The sequence below is a fragment of the Lepisosteus oculatus genome, chromosome 5, assembly GCF_040954835.1.
Source record: "Lepisosteus oculatus isolate fLepOcu1 chromosome 5, fLepOcu1.hap2, whole genome shotgun sequence".
NCBI classification, from domain to species: domain Eukaryota; kingdom Metazoa; phylum Chordata; class Actinopteri; order Semionotiformes; family Lepisosteidae; genus Lepisosteus; species Lepisosteus oculatus.
In genome coordinates this window covers 44830809-44858106 of record NC_090700.1, presented here as the reverse complement: position 1 = coordinate 44858106, position 27298 = coordinate 44830809, and the positions used below count along the sequence as shown (strand labels likewise).

The window sequence follows — 27298 nt, the reverse complement described above, 5'->3', positions numbered from 1 at the left end:
TTGACTACGTAGTTCATCATGTTTAAAGATGATTAATTTTATACTCAATGCAAAAACAAAATGAAAAACCTCAGTTACCTAATATTTTGTGCTGTTTTACCTTTGATATATGTTAAGCAATGCCAATAAACTATGAATGTCTATGAAAGAGGATATCTGAACGATATCTGCCTCTGCAAAATAGTAAAATTAATATAAAAAATGTCCTGCTGTCTACTTTAATAGATCTAAATAATAATGCTAATCATGATCAATATTGATAACCTTGCGATGAAGGTATGCAGTGCATGACTGATTTTAATGGGGAGAAGACTGGACAGAACCTTTGTTCGATGCATAAAAAATGCCTGCAGTTACATTTCCAGTGAACTGCTGAATCTAACTTTGTTTCTACTAGTTTGCTAATGTGTAATTCCCTTTGGTTTCAGAGATTATACTGTATGTTAACTCTATAAATGCAAAATACAGTATATCAAGCAGCATAAAGCCACTTTCATACAGAGTTGGGGAGTGTTACTTTTAAAAGTAATTCATTAATATTTACAAGTTACTTGTGTAAAGGATTGCATACAGTGATGTATTTTATGTTACGTGTGTGTATATGTGCTATGTAAGGTAATGAAGTACTGTAACTTGTAACTGTAATGGATTACTTTTTAAAAAGTAACACTCTCCCACTCATTAAAATTCAAGAAAAATGGCACTCCCCAATTCAAGAAAAGTGGTCTTTTGAGTTATGCTCAAGAGCTGGTGTTCAGAATTATGCAGGCCTTAGTTGATATCACACCCGTGGTGACCATACTGTACCTCCTGTAGTAGATATAGATAGATACTTTATTGATCCCGTGAGGGAAATTGCAGTGCAACAGCAGCTAAACACAGACAACTCAGCCACAGTGTAACGTATGTATTGTACTATTATTACTGTATCATTCAATGCAATCAGTACAGTGAGGGGTGCACTAAAAGAGTTACTCACAGTCCGGACACACAAAGAACAAACTAGAACAGAACAGTACACAGAAAAATCGTATCACACGTATGAATATAAGTATAGATGTAAGTATATACATATAAATCTAAATATAAATGTATTGCACGGGTCCCTGGCATATATTGCACAAAAACGGTTGTAAATGGGAAAAGAAAGAGAACAGATGTAGCGGTAGATGCGTTCAGTCCAGAAACAGGTCACTGTCGATGTTGCCTCTGCCAAGACACAAGGTGGATGCGTTATACAGTCTTATGGCAGAAGGCAAGAATGACCTCCTGTAGAGCTCCCTGTCGCACCGTGGATGAATCAGTCTATTGCTGAACGTGCTCTTCATTTCTACAAGCCTGTCATAGAGGGGATGGGAGATGTTGTCCTTGATGGCCTCTAGTTTGGACACCATTCTCCTCTCAGCCACTACCTCCAAGGGGTCCAGGTCAGACCCAATGACAGAGCTTGCTCTCCTGATGAGCTTGTTCAGCCTTTTAGAATCCACTGCTCTAATCCCAGGGCCCCAGCATACCACTGTGTAGAAAATGGCGCTTGCTACCACCGACTGATAGAACATATGTAGCATCTTACTACATACATTGAAGGACCTGAGCCTCCTCAAGAAATAGTCGGCTCTGTCCCTTCTTTTAGATGGCCACGATGTTCTTAGACCATTCCAGTCTATCGTCGATGTGCACTCCCAGGTACTTGTACGAGTCCACCATCTCCACGCCACTCCCATGGATGTAGACAGGAGTAGGTTTGACCCTTTTCCTCCTGAAATCTACCACCAGTTCCTTTGTCTTCATTACATTCAGTTCCAAGTGGTTCTCCCCACACCACTCCACAAAGCTGGTGTCCTCCTCCTCCTGCCCACCCTTGATACATCCCACAATTGCAGAGTCATCTGAGAATGTCTGCAGGTGGCACGACTTTGAGTTGTACTTAAATTCCGAAGTATAGAGGGTGAAGAGGAATGGAGAAAGAACTGTCCCTTGAGGTGCCCCTGTGTTACTCACTACCTGTTCAGACACACAGTTCTGAAGTCTCACAGACTGTGGTCTGCCTGTCAGGTAGTCAGTGATCCACGAGGTCATGGAGGCATTGACTTGCATCTCCTCCAGCTTCCTCCTTAGAAGTAAGGGCTGTATGGTATTGAAGGCACTGGAGAAGTCGAAAAACATTATCCTTACATTGTTGCCAGCCCTGTCCAGGTGTGAGTAGCACTTACATAGTATTGGCAGTATGTAAGTTAGGTTCAGCTTAAAAATAGTTTTTGCTTTTCCCATGGTAGCTGTACCCCTGTCATTATTAATTGAATATTAATTTTTTATGATCAGAAAATGAGACTTTCTGTAGTGTTTGGAATATCTCTGTGGAAACATTGAAGCATTCTCTTTGGAATGCTCCAATATTGAACCGCATGCTAATTCTGCAGGCTGCTCCATTTACCAGAGTTTAGAAATTGACGATAAAAAGCCCAAAGGCTGTGGGAGCTGTCATTAGACGCTGCATCAGATCAATGTTAAGTCTTTAAGTCTGGGCTGTGGGGTTTTCTGCTCTTTGGTTTGAGTTCTTTGACTTTCTTTAAAAATGTGGCAGAAAACATACTGAACTTCCTTAGTTCTTAAGATATATCCTGAGACCTACATATAATGTAGTGTTAGCAACTACTGCTCTTCTGGGGTATCTGTTTTATGTGTGATGGTTAAAGAATAATTGATTTATCTTCATATCAGCACACCATCACATTTTTCAATAATTAATAGAATATGTTTGAGAAGTGGCAGCAGGGCTCCCAATATTGCAATATTGAAATAAAGACCTTACTTAGGTGAGAAATCTCTCTTGTGGCTTCCTTGATAGTTATATTTCCATGACACCACTGTGGTACATTATCTCTGAATTACAAACTTAAGAGTTAAGAATTTGACCCGTGTTTTTAGAGGTTAACTCCTTAGTTGTTTATCCAAGAGGTGGGGTGTTAAGAAGTATAAACATTGAATATCATATGTCCCAGGTATTTTCTGAGATGAATGTCAGTGATGCAGCATAAAACTAACTTACTCCAGTTTTCTACTGTGGGGATAAGGGTTTAAACCATTCAAAGCACACAATGCAAAATGCTGCTGTTAGGTCTGTCTGCAAGGTTTCATGACATAATTATAGTTCAAAAGCATGCAATGGCTGCAGACAAATGTATGCTTTTTTGGAAGAACTACTGGGTAGAATCCTTCAACTTAATCAGAAACTATCCATTGTCATGATATTTAGAGAACTAATCTTGCCTTTATGGACAGAGATGTTTTTGTTTAAAAATACCTTCTCTAAACTTAAATTTCTGTGTTTTTAAATTGTGTTTTTGGTTTGTCACTTTTTCAAGATATATTTTGGGGGAATGGGAGTGAAATGCTGTCTGACTTTTTTTTAAATCTAAGCAGGAGTACCACTTTAAATAGCATTGCATAGTGCATTACAGTGCCTAATCTATTGCTTAATAGAGCCATCTGTACATTTTGTTTGCAGAGGCTGCAGAAGAATATTTCGAATATGATGCCGAGGAGTTTCTGGTTTTCCTGACCCTGTTGATCACTGAAGGACGAACCCCAGAATGCTCAGTAAAGGGTCGGACTGAAGGTGTTCACTGCCCTCCAGCCCAGTCAGGGCAGCCCGTCAACACCAAGCATGAGTGCAGTGAGAACCTACCACAGGTATCAAGCTACTAGAATTGCTCTTCCTACAGCCAAAGACAAAATTCACACCACTGTTTAATTTGAATATTTTTTTTTCCAGATAAGTAGACTTATTTTTCCACATTTTTTAAGTAAAAAATCTTAATCGGGAATTGTCAAAAGGCCTTGTAGAACTAGTAGTTAAAAAAGGCCTCCTCAGACATCTATATGTTATAGTGCCATATCGTTCTGGATTTTAACTTGTCAAGATTTTTGTATGTTAAACTCTTCAGGACGCTAAGCATGTTTAATATCTGATACTTGGACAGTGTCGACAAGCCAGGAGGACGAGGTCTGAGGTCATGCTGCTCTGGAGGAATAACATTCCCATTATGATTGAGGTGATGCTGCTTCCAGATTGTTGCTATAGCGATGAAGGACCGACTACTGATGGGAATGACATAAATGACCCTGCTGTCAAGCAGGATGCATTGTTGTTAGAAAGATGGACCTTGCAGCCAGTTCCCAGACAGTAAGTGTGAAGCATCTTTGCCATTTCAAATACAAGAAAAGTTAATGACAAGAGCACACCAATCAGCCAGTCATCTTCACCATTTTCCTAGACACTATTAAGTCATATTAAGTGATCATATTAAGTGTTTTGAGACTATAGTATTTTGTGCCTCCACAAATATTTACCAGTAATTCTTTCTATGTAACATTAATATTTGGTGCAATTGTGATTTTTTAAAAACATTTTAGTGTGTTCCTGAATGAGGGAGTTAATAATTTCTAACTTTAAATTTGACTATTTTACCTTTTCATTGTTTTGTTGTTGCACTGGATTGTATGGTTACTTATAATTTGCTTTTTATTTGGTAAATGTTTATGCATAATGTTTTGAAAAAAGGGCATACATCTTTCCAGTTATATATTCTGTGTTTAATCTATTTTAAAAAAGCATAAAAATGACCGTGCATTTTTCTTCAGAAGTGGAGATCGCTTCATTGAGGAGAAGACCCTGCTTCTGGCTGTCCGCTCGTATGTGTTCTTTTCCCAGCTGAGTGCATGGCTTAGTGCTTCACATGGTGTCGTTCCCAGGAATATTCTCTACAGGTAAGGGGCTCTGGAATGACTTGCAGCCTAGACTTTGCTGTCCAGAAATTATTAGGACATGCTCTCTAAATTCCATTATAATTTATTAAACTCTGTCAACATTTTGGCACAGAATAGCCTTCGTCAGGACAGATTAGAGTGGAAAGTGGAGGCTATGCCTCCTGTGATGTGGATAGGACAAACAAAAGCAATAATTACCAAAGCCACTTATTCCATAGAGTAGTGGGTGTAACATCTTTCGATTCTGTCATTTTACTCAGAGAGCTGTTATTCAACTCTAATTTCAGTATTTAAGCCTTTGTGCCCCAAGTAAAGTCTTGGGTTTATTTTTTCACTGCAAAGTCAAATACGTACAAACCCGCTGACCACTTTATCATTAAGCACTAGATCACTTTTGTGGTCTTTCAGTAAATACCATCTGTTCATAGCCACAATGTGAAAATGGCACAGCATTGGATATTTTGTTTTTAACTACAATTTTTTGTGTATAGCATTTTTATAAATTATTTGCTTTTAGTCTAAATTAAGCAAAGCCTGTTATGACTTATTCATTACTTTGTGTAAAAATACTGGATGTCAGAATCGGAATGCATTATTATTTATGATGTCTGTACTTGTGAAAGCTGTACTAAAGAAGACTTAAATTCATTGCTTATTTACTGTGGTTTGAGGTTGTTAACTTAAGCTAAACTCTTATAAAGTGAGAAGATTTTTCACTGGCATTTTTTAGATCAATGCTGAGAAAAACTTAACTACAGTATCACAGGAAGTATGTGTTTTGCTTCAGAAAACCTGGTGGTTGAATGGAGAAGAAAAAAATAGTCTTAATTTATATATTTGTAAATATATTAATTCAAATGTATACACTATTTTTTTACTTTGTTTTAAATAGTACAAGACTGACACAGATATGTATGCTTTTTTCAGGATCAGTGCAGCTGATGAAGAATTGGTCTGGAATTTTTCTCAGCCACCAACTGAGCATGTCTTTCCAGTCCCAAATGTTTCCCATAGTGTGGCTTTGAAAGTCAGTGTCCAGTCCCTTCCCAGACAGCCAAATTACCCGGTTTTAAAATGTAGCATTCACACTAGCCTAACGTTCTATGGAAAGAAGCTCCAAGGCCAGGAAGAAAGACCAATCACGAGTGTTAACCGTTGTAACCTACAAGGGTCCTCCCTCATATACAATAAACCAGCCTGGTCGCCGTCAGCAGAAACCATAGTAAATCCCAGGAAATGCCCGCTTCCAGAAGTCACTTCCCCCAGCAAAGCTGTGAGATGGTTTTATGCCAAATTAAATAATTCCTCTGATATTGGATCTTTGCTGCCTAAAAAACAGGGTTATGGTACTATAAATGGTGGAGAAATTTCAAAGCTGCCTGCCTTTGAGCCACCAGTGAGATCATTCAAGTCCCTGACCTTAGTAGATCCCCTTGGGCCTCCCAGCCAAGGCAGTAGACCTCCTTCAGGTGAAACCAATCCCCTTATTGGGTCTCTTCTTCAGGAGAGGCAAGAGGTGATAGCTCGAATTGCCCAGCATTTGAATTACTGTGATCCCACTGCACCACATATCCCTGGAAGCCTGTTTAGCAACCATGAACCACATGGCTCAAAAGCCTTCTGGAGCTTGCATGAAGAAGATGGCTTTTCCAAAAAGAGCAAAGAGCCTGGCTTCCTGTGCCATGCCTCACAAGATGTCCCTTCCCCTGAAAACAGTTATGAAGGGAAGAGCAGGTCCTCTCCCTTTGATACCCCCCTGAATCTATGTAGCAAAGCCAAAATTGATGGTGGATTGAGGCCTTCCCCTAAGCCAGTAGCATGCAGAAGGCTGCTTCTGCCAGAATCCGCTGAGAATTCTAGAATATCAGAGGCGGTACAGGATATTTCGAGACTGATTCAAGACACGTTTCAGGAGGCTCAGAACAAATGCAATGGTCTCCATAATTGCACACCCAAAACTTGCAAAGAAGGCACATTGAAAGCACCAAGTACATTGGAGAGAGTATGCTCTAGTCCTGACAGTCAGTTTAAAGGCCAAGTACCATGCCACGATACCTCTCAAGCTTTCATTAAAGAAATTAGCACTGATTTACAAATTTGCACAGACTATAAAAGTAGCAGAACAAAAATTACCGACAATAACAAACATGACTGTTCCATTAGACTTCAGAATGAGGCCTGTAAAAAACTTGAATATGAAAAAAATCAATCTGAATTGGGAACTTCAGATAGTTTACACAATGCCAAAAAGGACCCCAGGAACTCTTTTACTGAAGGACATATGGAAAGAAATGAAGACATTCAGGGAGGGAATCGATTCAAAGTCACAGACACCTCTCTGCGTACAGATGTTGCTAATACCAAGAGTCCAGATCAGGTGGATAAGTCTAAACCTGTGCAAGATGAAAATACAGATCCTACAGATTCCAGCACGTTTGCGGGCCTTACCCAGAGAGTCTCCCACGAAGATCAAACAGTGAAGGCCGAAAGAGCACCCGCTGATGTTGTGGTAAGATATTTAAATTCATACTTGGCTTTTAAACTTTATGCTATAGAGACAGTAAGAGAATTAGGATTTATTTGCCAATAAGTATTTTATTAAATTTCATTTTAAGAGATTATGGATTTATAACTGTTTAACCTAACTGGTTTCCTGCATGTCTTGATTGGATACATTCTGGAAGGTGTAAGTATATTAAGTAAGTCTGACGTGTCTAGGAAACAAATAGTAGCATAGTAGTTTGACATTTCTTTGTGATTTGCATCATGAATGAAGACATCATGAAAACAGTGAGGATATCTGTTTATTTGTTTTCCATTTGACTTCTTTTAATATTTTGTTTTCTGTAGTTACAGTATATATGTTAGAGTGCTTTCTGTATAGGAGGTGTGCATTTTTGTATTATAATAAATTGTCACGGGTGAAATGTATTTACTGCCTATTAGTTTGAACTGCTAGTTCAAAGCCAACCAGTAGCTTTATTTCCACTGATCATAACATTTATTATTTTCATGATATATTTACCCTTGAATTTTAAAATCGGGAAATTAAAGCAGAACAGGAATAACTGTACATTTACCTGGTTCACCCTTTCATCTTTGGAACTTTATACTTATGGAATTGCCTGCAACTTTGGTACCTCCTTCCTAGTTACTGATTGCAGTACTGTAGAGAAATGTTGTCCTAATTCTAGTTTCAAAGTGCATTTGAATTGAAAAAAAACAAATAACAGCCCAGTCTACAATGCAAAGTTGTAAACGGTTGTAAATGCCAATGTTGAAGTTCATTCTAAAATTAATTGTAAATTCATTTACTTTCTTGAAATGTTTAAGTCATTCGTGTAAAACCAGAAAGATGGGTTGAATGGCCTCCTCTCCTTTTGTGAGCTTTGTGTTCTGACATAGTTCATTAAACTTTGATTGCAGTCTGACGGATAGTCAGATAGTGATAAAAGGAATGCAACCGTTTTACCACAGTAAAATTAAATTTAGTCTTTGGTTTGATAATATAGTTGTTCCTGATGTAAAGTGCATTCTGAATTCAGGTATGTTAATGGTGAACAGCACCTTGAAGTGTTTATCAAAGTCCTTTTAAGTGAGAGGCAGTATCAAAATCCTGGTGCCCCCTTATACTTAAAACTAGTCCCATTATAATTTTAGGTGTATTATATTCTTTTATTTACTAGGTGTGTGTTGTTGGGATACTTACTCTGCGGGCTGTTCCTTTCCTTCACAGAGGGTTAAAGCACAGTCTCCCTTGAAGCCTTTCAACATCTGGAAAAAGCAGAATCGTCACTCTATAGATGGGACAGCAACAAATGCCTTCCATCCCTGCACTGGACTGCCTCTGCTTTCAAGCCCTGTGAGTTGTGGCTTTTCTACATTTCAGTAGAATTTGTTTTAATTAGATGTGAAATATGTTTAGCCTTCTAACACCCTAAATATATTTATTACTCCACCTGGATATGCATGGTCTCCTGATATTTTGTCTAAAGGTTTGTGTTTAGTACACAGTCCTTCAATCATGTGCTTAGTGGCAACAGATCATCTTTGAAACAGTTTAATAGCCACAGTAAAGTAAGACTTTTGTTTCACATCCAAGTCATTAGGTACTCACACAAGACAAACCTGTGACTCACAGGGGTCTGTTTGTCAAAAGGTTCTGACTAACATCCTGTTAAAAACAACATTGTCCAAAGAGAAAGCCGTGCAAAATATTAATTTCCTGCCTTTTTTAAGTGCGTGAGCAATAGACATGTGCAGACATTCAAACTTAAACCAGTCTTTTTATAGAAGTGACCTATATTTACAGTGAGTTAATACATAGCAGACTCTCTCAAGCGGTTTGCTATATATAGGCTTACCACTCTACCAGTAAAGCAAAAACTGTTTTGCAAAAGTAGTCAGTTTCAGCCTGTATATAAATATTTTTTGTACAGTAATATGTAAGTGTTACTTATTGAAATGTTTTTCAGGTTCCTCAAAGAAGAACACAGACTGGGTGTTTTGATTTGGACACCTCACTGATACGGTGTAAACATCTACCATGGTCCACAAATAAAAGGTACTGTTAGATCTGCTGTTCTTTGAACAAATGTGTGTTATGAGTTGGAACACATTTAATGAATGCAGACGTCACCCAGGAGAATGATTAAAAGAGAATTGACGTTTTCCAAGTATTTGAGCAGTGCTATCTGTGTAACACCTATCTGTGTATTTTCAATAATTGCTTCTCTTTTGGGCCTGAGGAACTAGTTCATTGTTTAGTGGGTACCAACAGCAAAAAAACGGGACAGCTGAGTTACTAACTATTTTTACAAAACTAAAAATGGAGAGTACTACTTAAATTTTTTTAATGGTCGGACCATTTGTATCTCTTAGCAAAACCTCTAGAGATGCAGTTTTCATAGCAAAATGAAACATCAGCGTAAATGCAATTGTGTACATTTTTTTGTTTCTCTTTATTTTGTACTTTTCATTAAGTGTCATTGAGTTCTTACAATATAAAAAATGCTAACCCAAGATTGTTCCATTTCTTTCAATAGGGTGTGCTTGAAAACAATAGATAGAGATGATCAGGGACATGTTTTTAGCACAAGTGCTCCACCTACAACAAGTCTTAGCCTCCTGGGGAACTTTGAGGTATGATGTCAGTTTCTTATTAATTTAAATGGGTTTTACATTGATACGGAAATGCAGTCTCATGTAACTTAAGTGTTCAAAGATTAAAAAAAGGTCGAGCAAGTTAAAAATATTATCATAAGCGGATTAGCTTGAATACAAAAATATTTTTTCATACAATGAAATACTTAAAACACCCATGCTTATTAGTTTTAATAATGTGTGTAACATTCTGTGATTAATCAGATCATAAAGCTTAATAATCCTTAAACATGAGAGCAGAACAATATGCTTAGTCTTAAAGTCTGGGAATAAAACCTTTTTAGGTATGGTGGCTTGAAACTAGATACAAAAAACGTTTTTTTGCAATTAACTGTGAAATCCATGATGGCACCAGAAGAGTTTGCACTAGATAGAAAAGAAAACAAAATACCTTTTCTGGTTAAAATAATATTTTAAAATGTGCATATATGGAAGGTTTAATATAATATATCTAATCACATAAAATGTGTTTATCTGCAGGAGTCTGTTTTAAACTACCGTTTGGAGCCATTAGGTACAGTCGAAGGCTTCACAGCTGAGGTTGGAGCTAGCGGAATGTTTTGTCCCAGTCATATGACCCTGCCTGTGGAAGTGTCATTCTATAGTGTCTCCGATGACAATGCACCTTCTCCTTACATGGTAAGCTTGCCAGCCTTTAGCAAGGCACAGCATAATGCCATCTTAGTGTTAGCATATTTTACAAGTGGCATGGTGCTTAGCACTGCTGTTTCATAGGTTTTGGGTCCTGGGTTCAGTTAGAGGATGGTGAGCTGTGTGGAGTTTCCACAACCTTGGCCCCTGTTAGCTGAACATAGCTGAACGCAATATACCATCTTCCAGTCATGCTTAGCATAACAAGAAGAAGCAAAATTGGAAGGGAGACTGGTGGATAACAACATTCCAAGTGTCTGATCATGTCTCTATTCGGATACTTTTAAAACATTGTGCTTTGCTTTCAGGTGTTTTAATTACCTCTTATTTTAAAATGCCTTTTTTTTTGGTTAGACTTTTAAGAGCAAACGTATCAACATAGATTTTTTAACTTTTAACACCATCATCAAATTAAATTATCAACTCATCTACTAATAGCAAATTGCAAATCCAGTACCTGAATGCTGCTTTTTCTTTGCTGGAGGCTTTCCCTGTGTGTCAATCAACCAGCAATCAGCATTAGGTTTGAGATTTATGATTGAAGCCTAAGTTGAGGTTATGATTTAGCCCAAATCCAGAGTTTAAGATAAATGTAACAGTGGGCTATGTTCTACAATACATGTATTTTTGTGCTGTCAGTTTGTTGTTCTAGTAACCTTAAAGAGTTTTTTTTAAAAAAAACAGGCAGTATCCACTTCATGTACTAGTTTGATTTTTACTTGCTGTGTCTGCAGGGTGTAATTACCTTGGAGTCTCTAGGAAAAAGGGGATATCGAGTACCTCCTTCAGGAACAATTCAAGTGGTAAGTAGAGAACAGCTACGAACAGTAATAAAACACAGTTACAACACAGCAGTGCTTTAAACTAGAGCGATATACGCTCTCTAGTGGCGTCACTTAGAAAATGCTAGGGATTTTGTTTTCGATTGCCCTACCTATTTTCCTAGGCTAAACCTTTTTGTCTAAAGTAACTATAAGTAAAAACTGTTTTATAAACAGAATTGTAAAAAATAACATTATGTAAAAACTATACTGGCCCAGGATTTGATTTAATCTAATCAAACTAAGTACATTTTCTAGCAAAATTCCTTTAAGCATTTTAAAAGGATATTAACTGCAATTTGTTTTATGTCTAAATGAAGGGTAGTCGTTTTTATTACTTTAAGTATTGCAAATGCATAGTCTTGCCACCAAAATGTCTATTACATGCAGCTCATGTCTGGCGTAACACTATTGGCCTGTGCCTTTCAGACCTTATTCAATCCCAACAAGACTGTGGTGAAAATGTTTGTGGTGATCTTTGACTTGAGAAAGATGCCAGCCAATCACCAGACATTCCTGCGACAAAGGACATTTTCTATTCCCGTGAAAAGGGAAATGAACAGACACGTCACCAAAAAGCTCCCCCTGCTGACTGAGGAGCGAACGCTTCGCTACCTCATACACCTGAGGTAAGTGAAAACAGTCTCTTTCTGTGATCAAAAGAGACCAAGCGTCTCTTACGTCAAGCACATAGGAGTTGAGGTTTAATTTAGCAAACTGATTTTTTTTGCACATTTGCCTTTCCGATTATGATTTCACTTAGCATAGTTTGCTTAATTACAATGGTATGTAGGAGGAGATGGTTTTCCCTAGTGGATGTGATTAAATCTATTTTCTGTTTCCATTTGTTTTTTCTGAGGATGGCCATAGCAATCAAGATTAATTAGTAGAGAAAAAAAAACAGTTATGATAACTGGAAGTCAGAAAAATACTAATATCTAGTGGATTGAGAAGCCAATGTTGCTATGAACAATTTTAGTAAGGGTTTAGTTCAGACTTGTAAAAGCAATGATGTGAATGTCTCTGAATTAAACTTCATTTCCTTTTATCCATTGAAAGCAGAGTTACTTCTTCAGACTCTATTGGAAATGATGGTTCACTTTTTTCACTATCCATTTCAGGTTCCAGAGCTCAAAATCTGGAAAGATCTACCTCCATAGAGATATACGGCTCCTTTTCTCTCGGAAATCCATGGAAGTTGACAGTGGTGCTGCATACGAGCTGAAGTCATACACGGAGGCACCTTCAAATCCTCCTTTCTCCCCAAGATGCTAGTCAATATATTCTATAGAGGAGGCTTGTTAAATTCATTACTTTTTTGTCATTCTTTGATGTTGTTCTAGAAGAGCTCTAGTCCTTCCATTTGACCACGGACCACATGGCATCAAAAGGGCACTGTGTATTTCCACATTAACTGGAAATTAAAATAGTAATATTCTAATACCTTTTGTACTGTTACAGAACCACTTTATTGGAAGTGTTGCAATAGGAAGAGAATCTTAACTAGTTTAGTGTTTACATGTTTATTTTGTCAGTTATTTAATATTTAAATTAATATTTCATTTACTGCACACATGTTGTCAGTCATTCTAAGCATTATAATGTAGTGTAAACCTATATGTAAATCATTCAATGTATTTTTGACAATATTCAGCTCTAAAATATATATAAAACAATCTTTAAACTTGCCTCTGTTGATTTATAATTTCACTTTACTAGTTTGGAAATGAAGACATCTAAATAAAGCTACTGGTTCGTGCTAATCTGACAGATTTTTCCTGGCACATCATATATGTTAATATTATGTAATTGGTTGGGCATTTTTATATATATAAATGCTTCAATTACCTCTGTTTCTATATTAACATTTAGTAATGATGTCTTTGTGAGAGGTAAACTTTTTAATCATTTCAATGTGCCTTGTAGTTGAGGATTTTAACAGTTTTCTATTATCTTTAATAAAGTGGGGGAAAAAAGCTGTCTGCTGTGTGTTGGACTCTGAAGTAGAGCTCTTAAGTCCCTAATTATTTCTCCACATCATGATGCAAGTCCTGTCAGAGCTTTGGTGCTCCATTCTTAAACTGATGGCTTCCTGTTTTAAAGAAAATCATTATTTTGTTAAAGATGATCTTGGGTTTAGTCTCCTTTGGATATATAAACGTATCAGTTACATGTAAAACATTGTCCCGCAGAGTCAGAATGTGAATTAATTACGTAATGAAATGAATTAGGACCATTTATATAGGAGCTTGTGTGTCCAATGCAAACCAAACAAAGCTATAAATGAGACTAAGAAACCAAGTTACATTGCTTCACTAAAGCCAATTCACTAAAAGGTGGTGGATTATTGAGAGTTGTTCACTACTCAAATGTAACACTTCACAAACGCTTTAGAGTTCATTGATGTGGATCATTAGTCGATATAACTGTGGATTTTAGATATACTTATTTTAAGCTTTTTAATACTTTTACATTTATTTACCGTATGCAAGAAAAAAAAATGCACCTTGGAAAAACTAATGCCTACAGCACCTGTGCCCAACCTAATGCCAATCTCATATACTTGACAACTTCAATGTCAGGGGGTTTTATTTACCAATCATAACACTTTAGCTAAAACAGCTACATTTGTAAAAATGAAAAAGTGAAGTATAATGTGTAGAACAAGGTTACTCAACCTGTGGCCACTCCAATTCTCTTAATTCCAGCATTGTGATATATCCAGCTCCTGATTGACTAGATTGATTAGCGACCAGGTTGCAGCAAAACCTTGGAATGATGCAAATTGGAAGGGCTGGAGGTTGGATAGCCCTGGTTTTCCAATTCCTAGAGCCCGGGTTATAGATCTTTCTCTAAATTGTCAACGGCGAAGGAGATGCATTGGCCCAGTTAAGCCTTAGTCATAGTTGTTTGTAACGTAAGGGGACACAGAAAACCTGTGTGGTTCAGGGTCCTGAGGGCCATATTTGAGGAATCCCATGTGTAGAAACTGCAGTGTACCAAGGTAAGATCCCATCATCGTTTCTTCACACACAATGTTCAGTATAAAGCAGCAAGTTAAATGTGAATAAGCTGCAAAAATCATAAGGGATTTGTTCTGTGCTCGCTGTAGAGCTTTGGTTCCATACATTATATAGCACTCAAGGTTCAACAAATTCTTTGATATACTGTGACTGTTGCATCTTTAGGTGACTGAGAAGTGTCTGTTAGAAGGGTAAACACTTCAAACTTCAAAGGAGAGAGGGTGTTTGCTGAGGTCTGGGGGGGTCCCTTGAGCAGAAGCAATTGTAAAGTCTATCTTGGTATACCTAGTTGTGGGTTAATGATTGCAAAGGAGCAGAAACAGACAATATAAGATCACAGTAGGAGGAAAAAGAGAAGAGAGAGGAATCCAGAGCAGTAGGACGCGAAGCTTGTGCGACTTCATGATCATCCAAATCAAGCCTGATTAGAGCGACGTATTTGAGCCTTGTTAGAGAGAGAGTAGGGAAATTGGGTTTCCTGAGTAAAAGATACCTCAGAAATGTCTTTCCTGCTTAGGGTGTATTTTATGGATAGGGATATAGGTTCCCATTTATTTTGTGGCACCCGGGGTGCAGAGAGAGAGATTTAACTGCAGGTTGCATTGGATTTAGTTAGAAGACGGCTCATCTCTTGTGTGGCCTCCGTAGGCATATTAAGAGGTTAGTGAGGAACAAGTAATAGGTTTATTCCATGCTGAAAAAGAAGAAAAAGAACACAACGTTTCGGCCGTGGAGCCTTCTTCAGGTGTGAGAGAGACTGCCCTGTCTCTCTCGCACCTGAAGAAGGCTCCATGGCCGAAACGTTGTGTTCTCTTTCTTCTTTTTCAGCATGGAATAAACCAATTACTTGTTCCTTTGCAGCCTACGCATGCTGACCCAGCTACCCACCTTAAGAGGTTAATGTTTAGTAGAAGTCTGGGGCTTTCTGGGTGACCAGAATGTTAGGCCTCAGAAACGCCTTGTCTGTAAATACTGTACATAAAGTAACCTCGTGTGTTGTACGTTGTGTAGTGTAGTCTGTGTTTTGTCATTGTAATAAATATTTGTTTAACCAAGTGTACCTGGATTATTACTCCTCTCAACATGCCAGAGGATAAAGAACTCACGGGCCTCTAATTTTACCGGCCTCTCGGGTATATTGCTAGAAATCGCGTATAAGTTGGGGGTTATGAATAATTATTTCACTTATTGACTAAACTGCTCAGTCAAATCCTGATTTTCACCCGTTTCATAACCCTCCATTTGTAACAACTGTTTCCAGCAATATAATACAGAAAACAGAAGTTTACTATTTCTTTTCAACATGATTGCATGAATTGATGGCACGAGTCATCATAAGTATCCATTACCACACTGGGTCCAGTCGTCTACTCACTTTAATTCTACAATGTTGTATGGAATAGAATAAAACAGCTACCATAAGGAGAAATTTGTTCATCTCACAATTCTATCTGGAATGAAAGCAAGATTTTAAAAGTAAAGTACCATTTAACTGGTATCACCAATTTAACACCATCGATGTCAAATGTTCTGTAGTCTTTAATTTTCCTATTATTTTCCTATTCCTGTTTTCTATTTTGTGTTCTGTTGCAAATTAAATTTACAGAAAAAATCATCTAAAATCCAGCATCATGCAGAGTAACTGCCATAGCTCAGGATAGGCTACAGTGGAATGTGGACATATTTCTCTATGTATTTGAAGGTGCACATATCTTTTTCATAATGAACAAGTGATAGGTTTATTCCATGCTGAAAAAAAGACACCTGAAGAAGGCTCCACGGCTGAAACGTTGTGTTCTCTTTCTTCTTTCTTCTTTTTTTCAGCATGGAATAAACCTATTACTTGTTCCTTTACAGCCTACGCATGCTGACACAGCTACCCACCTGAACTACTCTTTTTCATAATGTTGATTTGAAAAGTCTGTATGTTAGTTTTTGAAAAAAATAGTAAAGCGAAAATAACATTTATCTTCCCCGTTTACACTGCTTAATTTAGTTATTAGATCATACTTGGAGTACTGTAACACTTTGGGGTTCACATGGGTGCCCTCACCACCGCCACATCAGGTCGGCCCCCCACCATCGGGGACTCAAACCCAGGCTACCAGTGTCACTCAACAGGGACTCAGCCTGTTGAGCCAAAGGGAAATCTCCCGTCAGCCTGATGGCTGCGGTCCCAGCTATTCACAGGGAAGGGCGGTGACGTCACCGCTCTGGTAAGCCAGCTCTCGCAAGCAATGGAGGCCGTATGCGCTACAGTACTATACTCATAGATAAGATAACCCCCCCTTTTTTTTTGCCTATAGTCAAAAATCAACCTTTGGCTACTTAAACGAGTGTTTTGTTTAATTGAATAATTTCTAGGTCATGTTGAATGAAATACCAACACTTGTAACCCTTGAGGATGACATTTGGAGAATACTGACCGTATTGAACCCATTAACGGTTAAAAGTGATCAAAACTCACATATATTCCAAGTTTTTACTAATTGATGATTTAAGGGTGACCTATAAGACCGTCTGGATCGTGTCTCATTTGGCCCCTAGGACCGGCCTTGCTGGACTTACACTTTTGTATGATTTTGTAAGTCTATGCTACTATTTATTCTGTTTTAAGAGCACCTTTGTTTCGCATATGTGAGTGGTTGACAGACACGCTTTCTGTCTCCATGGTGGAACATTTATTTAGGTCTTATCTGTTGCTTGTGCGTATTAAATATTAATGGATTTAAACTTCAAACGACCATTTTTGTCGTTGCTTTGTAATGTAGATACAGTACATACGGATGTCATGACTACGTATTTACCTCGCACACGCACAACTTGACTTTGATTCCATCTACACTGGCTGCAGAAACATTATAAATGTATTATGTCCTGCTAAAACTATTTTAAATTACTGACCGGTTATTTATATTCAAGCCACCTATACATTAAAATAATGATGGCGTCAACACTGTATTTCATTAATAGCTTTTCTCTACAACCATCAATTTACAAAGACAAGTTTTCGCAGGGTAGTCGGGCCGTCAAAGGACCCAAACTACATATCCCAGAATACAATGCGCCACAATGCCCGGACGCTTAAAATTGCATTTAAAAAAAAAGGAACTTTTTTATTTCTGTTAAAAATAATGTAATTGAGAGAAATTTAAAATGAGCACATTAATGGGTTAGTTATCAATTGGAGAAAAAAAATCCTACGGGCTGACTTTTAAAACCGGCAGCCATGTTTTTGCGGGAGGACGCATTTGATTCAGCGGAACGGGAGAGGGAAGGGAGCTGTCTTTATTTCGCCTGGTTTTTATTTTCCCTCTCGTTTGTTTAGTCATGTCTGGGGAAACAGAAGAAACAAAGACCATCGAAGAAGCTACAACCGAGGAGCAGAGGGTAAGTAAAGGCGTTGTGCACTGTTTGGTAAGTCCTTTGGCGTCAGGGTAGTGCCAAATTGACCAAAATGTGCATCCAGAGTCGGTCAGGTGGAATCAGGCAGTAGGCAAACAGACGTCGTCTTCACGCTTGTTAGCGGTGAGTACAGCGAGGAGTCAGTCAGGTAGGGCTGGGTGATAATGTTGGGGTGCAGGCAAATAAATATTTTATGTACCTTGCTAAATATGCTAATATAAGCCACGTTGCAGTAGGAAAAAAAACGTAATTGAAGACGTTTAGGAGCGCGTGTGGTCGTGGCTTTGGTGAGTTAAAAAGGCTTGGCGTCTATTTTCAGTATTCTGGGGGGCGATGTTTATAATCAAGATGAAGGGTTAGCAGTCTAGCAAGGTTTATCCGGCTGGAGTGTGGAGGTCCCGGGTTTCTTTGCCTTAATGCCAATTGGCTGATAAGACAGTACTTGGTTCACAGCGCTTTTCTAGCGTGATATGGGTCAGAGCACAAGGTGTCCTTGTTTTTACTGCATATTATGATGTCTGGTCGGTTAAGCGCAGTGCTGAAGAATAAAGGGGCTCGGCGTGTTTAAGAAATTTCGTTTTTGTCGCGGTCGTCGTGGAAGATACTGGGTTCGGTGTGCTGTGACCCGATTCTTGCAACCTCTAGTCTGAATGATCGTTGATTTCTGGTCTGTGTCCGCGGTACCAATTCTCTTTTTTTTTTTCTCTCGTGGTAGTTTCACGTTGTCCAGAGGCTTTCTATATGCTAATACCTGAGATCCCAAGCTGAAGTTTAACATTACGTAATAACAGCGCAAATGCTGTGACGTGGGCCTCTGCTGCACATTGAAACCATGTTCTTTCCTGTGAATTATGAATGTAGAGGCCCTTGCAATCCCCTACAGAATGTCGTTTTGAAGTGAACGTGATCATGAAAGAAGTGTCTTGGATTTGCTTGTGTTTTCAGTGAAGTGATGTTCTAAATTAAGCTGAGTTACAGCTATTTATAGAAATAAAGATCAAAATCTAGTGAGTGTACAGCCGAATCTTTCAAGGTTTAAGATGAACTTTGAACTAGATCTAAATGGTTAGCCATGTTGAATTCTGCTGCAGCCGGTGTTAACCTGAGTCGTCTTTGAGCTAGCATTTTTATTATTTGCAAATGACCAGGTTAAACTGATCTTCCATTTGAACATATTGAGGTTTTCTGTAACATCCTAGCTTTTGATCATTTAAAGCTGTTAAAGGGTGGGAGGGTGCCATGCTTAATATGCTGCAGTATGGAGTGGTCTGGGCCATGAGTGAGCACTTCTGGTTCTACAGGGCTGGTGGGTGTCCAGGTTTCAGGTTCTTTCAAAGCATCAGTGCCTAAACAGCAGAGGAAGGCTCTTCAGTTGGTCCTGTTTATGTGATGATGAGCTGAGTTAGAAAGATCACCTATAGACTCACCAGCCCTTCAGGACCACGATCACCTACACTGGTCAAAGCTTAATACACATTTTCTGGCCAACTCAAGAAATTCTTCGATGGTGTTGTGAGGTCTGTTTCATGTTGGAATAACCCTCCGCAGAATCTTGCGTCTCGTGGGAACTCCCACAGACTCACCTAAGGCTTTTTGGAGAGTCTAGGCAGCAAGATCTTAGTGATCATTTCTAGTGATTGGTGCTTGGCACACTGGATTGAAGGCAGTGGATCTAAGATTTTAAGAAGCAAGAACAGTAAGGTGTTAAGGTTGTTGCCTCCTGTTGCACTGAGAAAAAGAGCCAGATTGGCCAAGCCTCCCAGTTCTGTTCCTGGTGGCTTGCACCACTCACCTGCTAGCTGGCTTGACTGGAACACTTGCAAGTTTTTACCCCCTGTTCAAAAGATTGGAATAACCCTCTCCTGTGTCCATTTTTTTTATGTCCAAGAAAAGCCTGTGTTGGACGTGACCCAGTTCCATCAACTTCAGTGGTCATAAAACATATGCGTTTGCAGATATTGATCGCAGCTGCCTTCCGGCTTTTGACTGCAGTATGGCTCTTGGATTACAGCTGCTGTTGGTGCTCATTGTATCCAGCATTCCTTCAGAATACAGAGAACTAGTTTGTCAATGGATTGTTGTTTTTCAGGCAGAATGTGAAAGTCGCAATCTGGAGTAAGAGGCTAATATTTTTTGTTAAATGTGAGTAGTGATAATGTTCTGTTTTTGGGACTGAAAACTCCCTTAATATCAAATCAGTCCACTTTTTTATGATACTTTACACATCTGATTCTTTTATTTGCCGTTTAGGAATTTGCTTGTGCTGGAAGTAGCCTAGCATAGTGCCAAGAATGTTTCTAGCTTTCAGTGGAGATGGGCAAATCAGCAAACTGATTAATTAACTTTTAGGAAAACTGAACTGGTTTCCCTTAGATACGTGCTCATGAACGAGAATCTGCAATAATGGAAAACTCGGCAAACAAAATGGGGGAGATGTGAAAGCAGAACCCAGATACTTTTGTTATGGTCAATGGAGAAATCGGGCCTCAGTGTATAGCAGGAAAGAAATTAGAAACTAATTTCTAGAAGGCTTTTTTTCTATGCATGTTCTGCAACCAAACTTTCCCTGAATTTGAAATATGCCCACCTTTGGTTAACCACTGGCATAGTGGCATATGATCGAGATGGTAATTCTGTGTTTTCTTGGCATCCATGTTTTTAAATGAATGTAGTGATTGATCAGCTTGGGCCCTTGTATGCGAAGAGTTGCTCTTCTTGACATCTGGGGTTGATTATGCTGCTTTCCTTAAATAAACCCCTTTGATTATTGTGTTGCCATGCTCACAGAGCCTTATTCATTTTCCTGTCCCTCATCCCCCACACTTTTTTTTTTGAAAGTACAAAAGTATTAGTTTTTGTTTTATTATTCAACCCACACAGGAAAGTTGTGTGTAACAAATCTGTACACATTTTCTTATGAGTAGTTAAATTGACCCATTCCCTTTATAGAATTTTTATAAGCCTCTTGGTGTACAGATTTTAGTGAGGAATTTCTTTGGTGAACATGGCCCAGAAAGTGCATGCAGTAAATGTTGTGGGGGGGGTATAAAAATGATGTGCAACAGTATTGGCTGTTCACTTAAACATACGGATGTCCCTACATCTTGATCAAAGGGTGGATGAAAGTGCTGTATGTTGATTGATTTGGTTTTCAGCTCAATTAAAAGATCCTTCTCTAATGAAGGGTAAGGCTCTCTTCTCCTTGTTCCAGCATGGCTGCAGTCATGTCTGACATGATTAGACTGGTGTAACTAAAGGCTGGTCTGCTAGAACAGAAGTCACAGGATCGGTGCTTTGAAGTTCATCTCTGACCTTTTATTCAGCTGGTGCTTGGAAGTGGGAGTCTTTGCCAAGCTGGTTTTTGTTGAAGAGCAGACCTCCTGTTCCAGAAAGCATTGTGTAATGGAGAAATGCTGCAGTCCTTCCCAGGGTGTTAAACCTGTATAGTCACTGTATATTCACATACCGTTAGTCATCAATCAAAATATAAAATAACTGTTATAATGCCTATTATAAATCTTCTTAAAAACTATATAAACTTAATTTACATGACAGTAAAGTAATGGGAATAAAATATCTGCTGTAATTTAAACTGAAGCCCCTCATTTCTTAGATCTAAAGTCATCTTCGACAATTCTAGTAAATTTAAATTACCAGTTGTGAATGTGTTGATGTTGAGTCATTATTACTAGTGACATTACGTCTTCAGAGTGTTGATTTTGATCAAGAGGCCTTTGTCTCATGGTGGGCAGGCTGTTATATATTTTATTTATTATAAAAAGTTATTAACCAGACATGGCTGCCTTTTGGAGGTAAATATCTTTGCTTAAAACCCAAATATACTGTTGATATGCAGGAAATGGAGGACAAGGTGATCAGCCCTGAGAAGGCAGAAGAGGCCAAGCTGAAAGAGAGGTACCCCCACCTGGGGTCTAAGCCCGGAGGCTCGGACTTCCTCCGGAAAAGGCTTCAGAAGGGGGTGAGCTGCAATGACTTTGTTGTTTTTTTTTATCTTCATTCAGCTTGACTCTCCACAGTGGTGTTGATGTTGTACTGCATGCCTTTATCTTCCTTTTTTTAATCTTGAACTCTTGTTCTCCCTCACCCAATTCCTTGAACCTGTGGTTTGCTTTTTGTTGTGGTTAACTTTCTATTAGCTTAATTCTTCATTGTAAACGTTCAGTAGACTCGAACCATGTCATACTGGTTTACATATTTCAACTGAATGCGAGATATTCCTTAATTGTTGCTATTGTTTCCCAAATCTATTTGGGGGTTCGGAAATGTACTTTAGTTCTCTGACTGATAAATTGTTCTGGATACAGTATCTGAAAGTTACAAATCCTTCTCTGCAACACTGGTGTCTTGAATTGACCTAGTTCTCAGTTAAATGGAAAACAGTTTTGACTTCATCCCCCAAAAAAAAAAACTTCTCTAATTTTGTATTCCTGTCTCTACTTGTGACTGCATCGGAAACTGAATTTATAGGTCATTCCCTCCTTTTCTTGATAGCAAAAGTACTTTGATTCTGGGGACTACAACATGGCCAAGGCCAAGATGAAGAACAAACAGCTACCGACTGCCACGGCGGAGAAAGCCGAGATCACCGGTGACCACATTCCCAAGCCGCAAGACCTGCCCCAGCGGAAGCCTTCCCTGGTTGCCAGCAAGCTGGCTGGTTGATAAAGGCTTTACAAACTGCTGCCTTTTTTTCCTCATTCCCATTTTTCTCATCTTCGTGTTAGCCTTTTTTCCTGTTTCTTTCTTTTTTTTTATTTTAACCTACATTTAAAAGCACTCGGAGAAGAGTATAAGAGGCAGATTCCAGTAGAATGCTGCTTTGTGGATAAATTTAAGCTCTCTAGTATCTGGAATAGTTTCTGAAGGAGAATTAAGCTTGTGGAGCGTCGCAGGTGGTTTAAATGTACTGTACTTTTTGGATGAAACTGTACATATTTCCTAGTGTTGGAGTGATGGCAGGAATCGACATTTTAGAAAGTTTTACATTTTTACTGTATCATTCCTTGACCTCATCTAAATAATGAAGTAATGTGCTTGAATTATTTAATCTTACAATCATGCACATGCCTTTCCCCCCTTGATACTGCTTTGCTCCTTGTTTTATATATTTAAAAATAAAGAATGGACCACACAGATGTATTGCTACAAGTAATGTTATAGGAAAAAGAGCATGTGTGATAAACTAGGTTCTAATGGGTTAATGTTTGCTTGCCTCAAAATCTTAAAATACAGAATTGCCTTAAATCTTTCAGCTTTATCAATTGCGGTTTTTCTCGGGAAATATTTTCCCACCCTGGAAAACAGTCCTTGTGAACCTAGTACTGAATGTGTGCTGAAAACTATTTAAACCCATTCTCATCTAGGTTTTGTAGATGGTAACTCACTAAAAGAAATGTTTGAAGTGTGCATGTGCATAGACTGTGCAGTCAATTCTGTGCCATGTTTTTTTTGTAAATAAAATAGTTTTGCACAAATGTTAGTTTATTTAATGATCCCTTTATACTGCAGATCTTATAACACTTGTGATGGTCCTTTCTGATGAAGTGTTTTGATAAAACTACAGTGCTTTGCAGAATTATTCATATCCCTGCACAGTTTAAGCATTTTGTTGCTTTAAATGCTTACTGGCATGACACCTTAAAGTAGCAATTCATGTTAAACACGCACTGCTAACTCCACAGTCAATTAGAAAGTCAAAGATGCATACATATTGCCTAGATCATACTGTCCCTTCAAACTATGCATCTGGACAAGGAGGAATCTGGTTAGGCACGCCACCATAAGGCCAACAGTGACTTTTACAAATATACAACCTTCTTGACTGAGATGGGAGAAAATGTCTATGGGTCGATAATGTCCCTGTCTCATCTGAAAGGAAAAAGTCTAATTCAAATCCTGCATCAGGTTTTCAATAAAGCACTTAAATGTTTCTGAAATGATTGGGCACAAAGATGGGGTCAGACCAGACAAAATTGGAGCTCTTCAGTCTAGATGCAAGGTGTTACCTGTACATCTGATGTAAATCCACCATGTTATCACTTTGTCAACAATATCCCCACTCTTACACCAAAGTGGGGCAGAGTTACAGTATGTTAAAATACTTGCTTTTCATCACTTGTGTTGACAGTTGCTTGTCAAAACTGATTGGAACATAGGTGGAGCTAATTACAGTACTGGCAAATTTTAGAAGAAATTATTCTTCAGACTTAAAAGGAGAAAAAAGTGCACCTTTCATTAGGATAGGCATCCATACTGGAGTGGCTTTAGAATAAGAAAGTGTCTTTGAATGGCTGAGTTCCGAATCTTATGGAGAGTTACTAGAAAAACTCAAACTTGTTCACAAGCAACACGAGAGTTCAAGCAAATCTGCCTTGAGGATGAGCACAAATTGCATAATTTAGTGTGCAAACTCAAAGACATACAGTGCTGTGCAAGTATTTGCCCCCTTATGGATTTCCTCTATTATTGCAACTTTTTTACACTGAATATTTTCAGGTCTCCAACCAAAATCCAATATTCAATAAAGGGAACCTGAGTGAACAAATGTTTTTTACTTATTTCATTTATTTAATTAAGTTGTCGAACACCAACTGGCACTGTGTGGAAAAAGTCCTAGTTAAATCAACCCAATTAAAGGGATAATTTAGTCAGCTGATTGAATGCAGCCAGGCTTGATTACAGCCAGCCCTGCTCGGTATAAGTCTCACCTATTTTGACCCTTACCATCGGAGTCAGGTTGTCAGCACAAAGATTCAACAAGCACATTATGCCACGATCGAAGGAAATTCTTGAAGAGAATGTTCTATGGACAGATGAGTCAAAAGTGGAACTTTTTGAACGACATGTCTGGTGTAAAGCAAATGGCATTCCACAGTAAGAACATCGTACCAACAGTCAAACGTGGTGGTAGTGTGATGGGCTGGGGCAGCATGCTTTGCTGCCTCAGGACCTGGACAACTTGCCATAATTGAAGGAACAATGAATTCTGCTCTGTATAAGAAAATTCTTAAGGTGAATGTCTGGCCATCTGTCTGTGAGCTGAAGCTGAAGCGTAGTTGGGTCATGCAGCAAGAACATAATCCAAAACTCAAAAGCAAGTCCACATCAAATGGCTGAAAAGAAGCCAAATGAAAGCTTTGGAGTGGCCTAGTCAAAGTCCAGACCTAAACCCAATAGAGATGCTGTGGCAGGACCTGAAATGCGCAGTCCATGCTCAAAGACCTACCACTGTTTCTGAATTAAAGCAGTTGTGTGAGGAAGAGTTGGCTTAAATTCCTCCACAGCGATGTGAAAGAATTATAGGAAGCGTTTGGTTGCAGTCATTGCAGCTAAAGGCGGCAGAACCAGTTATTAAGTGTAAGGGAGCAATTGCTTTTTCACACAGGGGATATGGGTGTTGGATAACTTTGTTTTAAATTAAATAATAATAAAAATGTGTTATTTGTTCACTCAGGTTCCCTTTATCTAATATTAGATTTTGTCTAAAGATCTGAAAACATCCAGAGTGACAAATATGCAATAATAGAGGAAATCAGTGTTTCACGGCACTGTACCCCAGAACACTTGTGGCTGCGATTAAAAAGGCATACAAAATGTAGGATATATTGTGAAAAGAGCCTAATTTAAATCAAGGTTTGTTTTCTTAAAATTGTATAATTTATTAGTCAGGCCTAATTTAGAATATTGTGTACAATTCTAGTCTTTACAGAATAGGCATTGCTGCTCTGGCATCAATCCAGATAATAACAACAATAATAATAATAATTAATAATTGCTTACACTTTTCTGGACACTCCACTCAAAGCGCTCCACTCAAAGCGCTTTACAGGTAATGGGGATCCCCTCCACCACCACCAATGTGCAGCCCCACCTGGATGATGCGACGGCAGCTATAGTGCACCAGAACGCTCACCACATATCAGCTATCAGTGGGGAGGAGAGCAGAGTAATGAAGCCAATTCATAGATGGGGATTATTAGGAGGCCATGATGGGTAAGGGCCAATGGGAAATTTGTCCAGGACGCCGGGGTTACACCCCTACTCTTTTCGAGAAACACCCTGGGATTTTTAATGACCACAGAGAGTCAGGACCTCGGTTTTACATCTCACACGAAGGACGGCGCCTGTTTACAGTCTAGTGTCGATGTATAATACAGTATAGTTTTTGGAGCTTGAAACAAGCTACCTAGACATTGTTGATGCTGATACCCTGGCTTCTTTCAAGAAAAGTCTGGATTGATCCTTGGGTCAAGTAACTAATAACTAACAAACGGGCTAGATTGGGATGAATACCCTCCTCTCGTTGGTAAGATTTCTTATGTTCTTGACTTCTCTTCATTTGTGTGTTTATGCCCTGATCATTGCTGCTTAAACTCCACAGCCATGAAATATAATTTGTGATGTTCAACGGATGACAATTGATACAAAAACAAGCATTAATTTTAAAAACCAGTCTAGAGAAGAAATAGGGGAAAATATTCCACAGACTCAAAACTCTGTAATTAAGTGAACAAGTCACAAGACCATAGCAAGGATGTTCATGTTATTTAAGCCACCAGGAATTTCTTGGCACCCGGGACTTGGCCTTTTGGATCACTACAGTGGATTACCATGAGATTCAATTAAATTATTTTTAGCCCCATGTTCTCAGGACACAATTAACATGTAAGGTTGAATACAAAGCGCATTGCTGTTAGGTTCATGTGTTTTTTTGTCATGCTTTGCTGCTATTTCTGTACATACATTTCTGATTCTGAGACTGAACTGAGATGTTAGTAAAAGGAATATTTAGGCACTAGTAAGATTTATTGTAATGCATTGGGGGTAAACAATGGAAATAAAAAAGTCTCAAATAACAATAACATGTATTATAGTGCCAGCTGTGAACTCAAGGCCAAGCATTTTCTTATGCTCACAAAGCAACGCTCTGGTCTGGGGTAAAACCATTTCTAGAGATTTCCGTTGTCTTTAAATGCAGTTTTTTGTTTTGTTAAAAGAGAATGCCCTTGCACTATATATAAATATAGCACTATATACACACTTGCACTACTATATAAATGTGTTAAGTAGACCAATACTAGAAGAAACTGCATTGATTTTCTATATTAAAGCTTATGAAATTTGTATTGAAACCCTTAGCAAGTAACATTTTAAAGGCATATTTTCCCTAGTGCTGTTAGCTTTGAAAGAATACATTTTTAATGTTGGAGTGGTCGTCATGTATGTTTTCAACAAGGAATGAAAAATGACATTTCTCAACAACAGAGGATTAGCATAATAAGCTGAACATATGAAGAACGTGATCTATTTCACCTTTAAAAGATGTGGGATCTTTTCTTACTACCATTATGTAGGGTTTGATTGTCATTAGCACGATTTCTAGGTAATATATGTTATCATGCCGATTGTGAAATGCACAGTAAGGGCTTCGAAAATCAATTTCTT

The 27298-nt window shown here is 38.4% G+C and overlaps 2 protein-coding genes across 8 annotated transcripts in view; both read left to right on the top strand.

The window, feature by feature from the left end:
- Nucleotides 1–15484, top strand: part of atosa (atos homolog A) — a 37996-nt gene extending 22512 nt beyond the window's left edge. For all 3 annotated transcript variants that reach the window (XM_015343033.2, XM_069190520.1, XM_015343032.2), the window contains exons 2-12: nucleotides 3509–3693; nucleotides 3984–4186; nucleotides 4645–4770; nucleotides 5698–7279; nucleotides 8507–8632; nucleotides 9246–9334; nucleotides 9816–9912; nucleotides 10414–10572; nucleotides 11319–11387; nucleotides 11835–12034; nucleotides 12527–15484. In XM_015343033.2, the coding sequence (XP_015198519.1) occupies nucleotides 3509–3693; nucleotides 3984–4186; nucleotides 4645–4770; nucleotides 5698–7279; nucleotides 8507–8632; nucleotides 9246–9334; nucleotides 9816–9912; nucleotides 10414–10572; nucleotides 11319–11387; nucleotides 11835–12034; nucleotides 12527–12680 (2990 nt within the window). In that variant the 3' untranslated portion in view covers nucleotides 12681–15484. The remainder of the gene's footprint in view (nucleotides 1–3508; nucleotides 3694–3983; nucleotides 4187–4644; nucleotides 4771–5697; nucleotides 7280–8506; nucleotides 8633–9245; nucleotides 9335–9815; nucleotides 9913–10413; nucleotides 10573–11318; nucleotides 11388–11834; nucleotides 12035–12526) is intronic.
- A 2174-nt stretch (nucleotides 15485–17658) lies between these two features.
- arpp19a (cAMP-regulated phosphoprotein 19a) lies at nucleotides 17659–24398 on the top strand. 5 transcript variants are annotated; one of them, XM_015342853.2, is made up of 3 exons: nucleotides 17659–17845; nucleotides 21690–21812; nucleotides 22346–24398. In XM_015342853.2, the coding sequence occupies exons 1-3, from the start codon at nucleotides 17759–17761 to the stop codon at nucleotides 22514–22516; spliced, it is 381 nt and encodes a 126-aa protein (XP_015198339.1). In that variant the 5' UTR covers nucleotides 17659–17758; the 3' UTR covers nucleotides 22517–24398. The 5 variants fall into 5 exon arrangements, with proteins under 5 accessions (XP_015198339.1, XP_006628721.1, XP_015198342.1 ...); XM_006628658.3 differs by having other exon boundaries at nucleotides 17662–17818; XM_015342856.2 differs by lacking the exon at nucleotides 17659–17845 and adding an exon at nucleotides 17879–17956.
- The last annotated feature ends 2900 nt before the right edge of the window (nucleotides 24399–27298 follow it).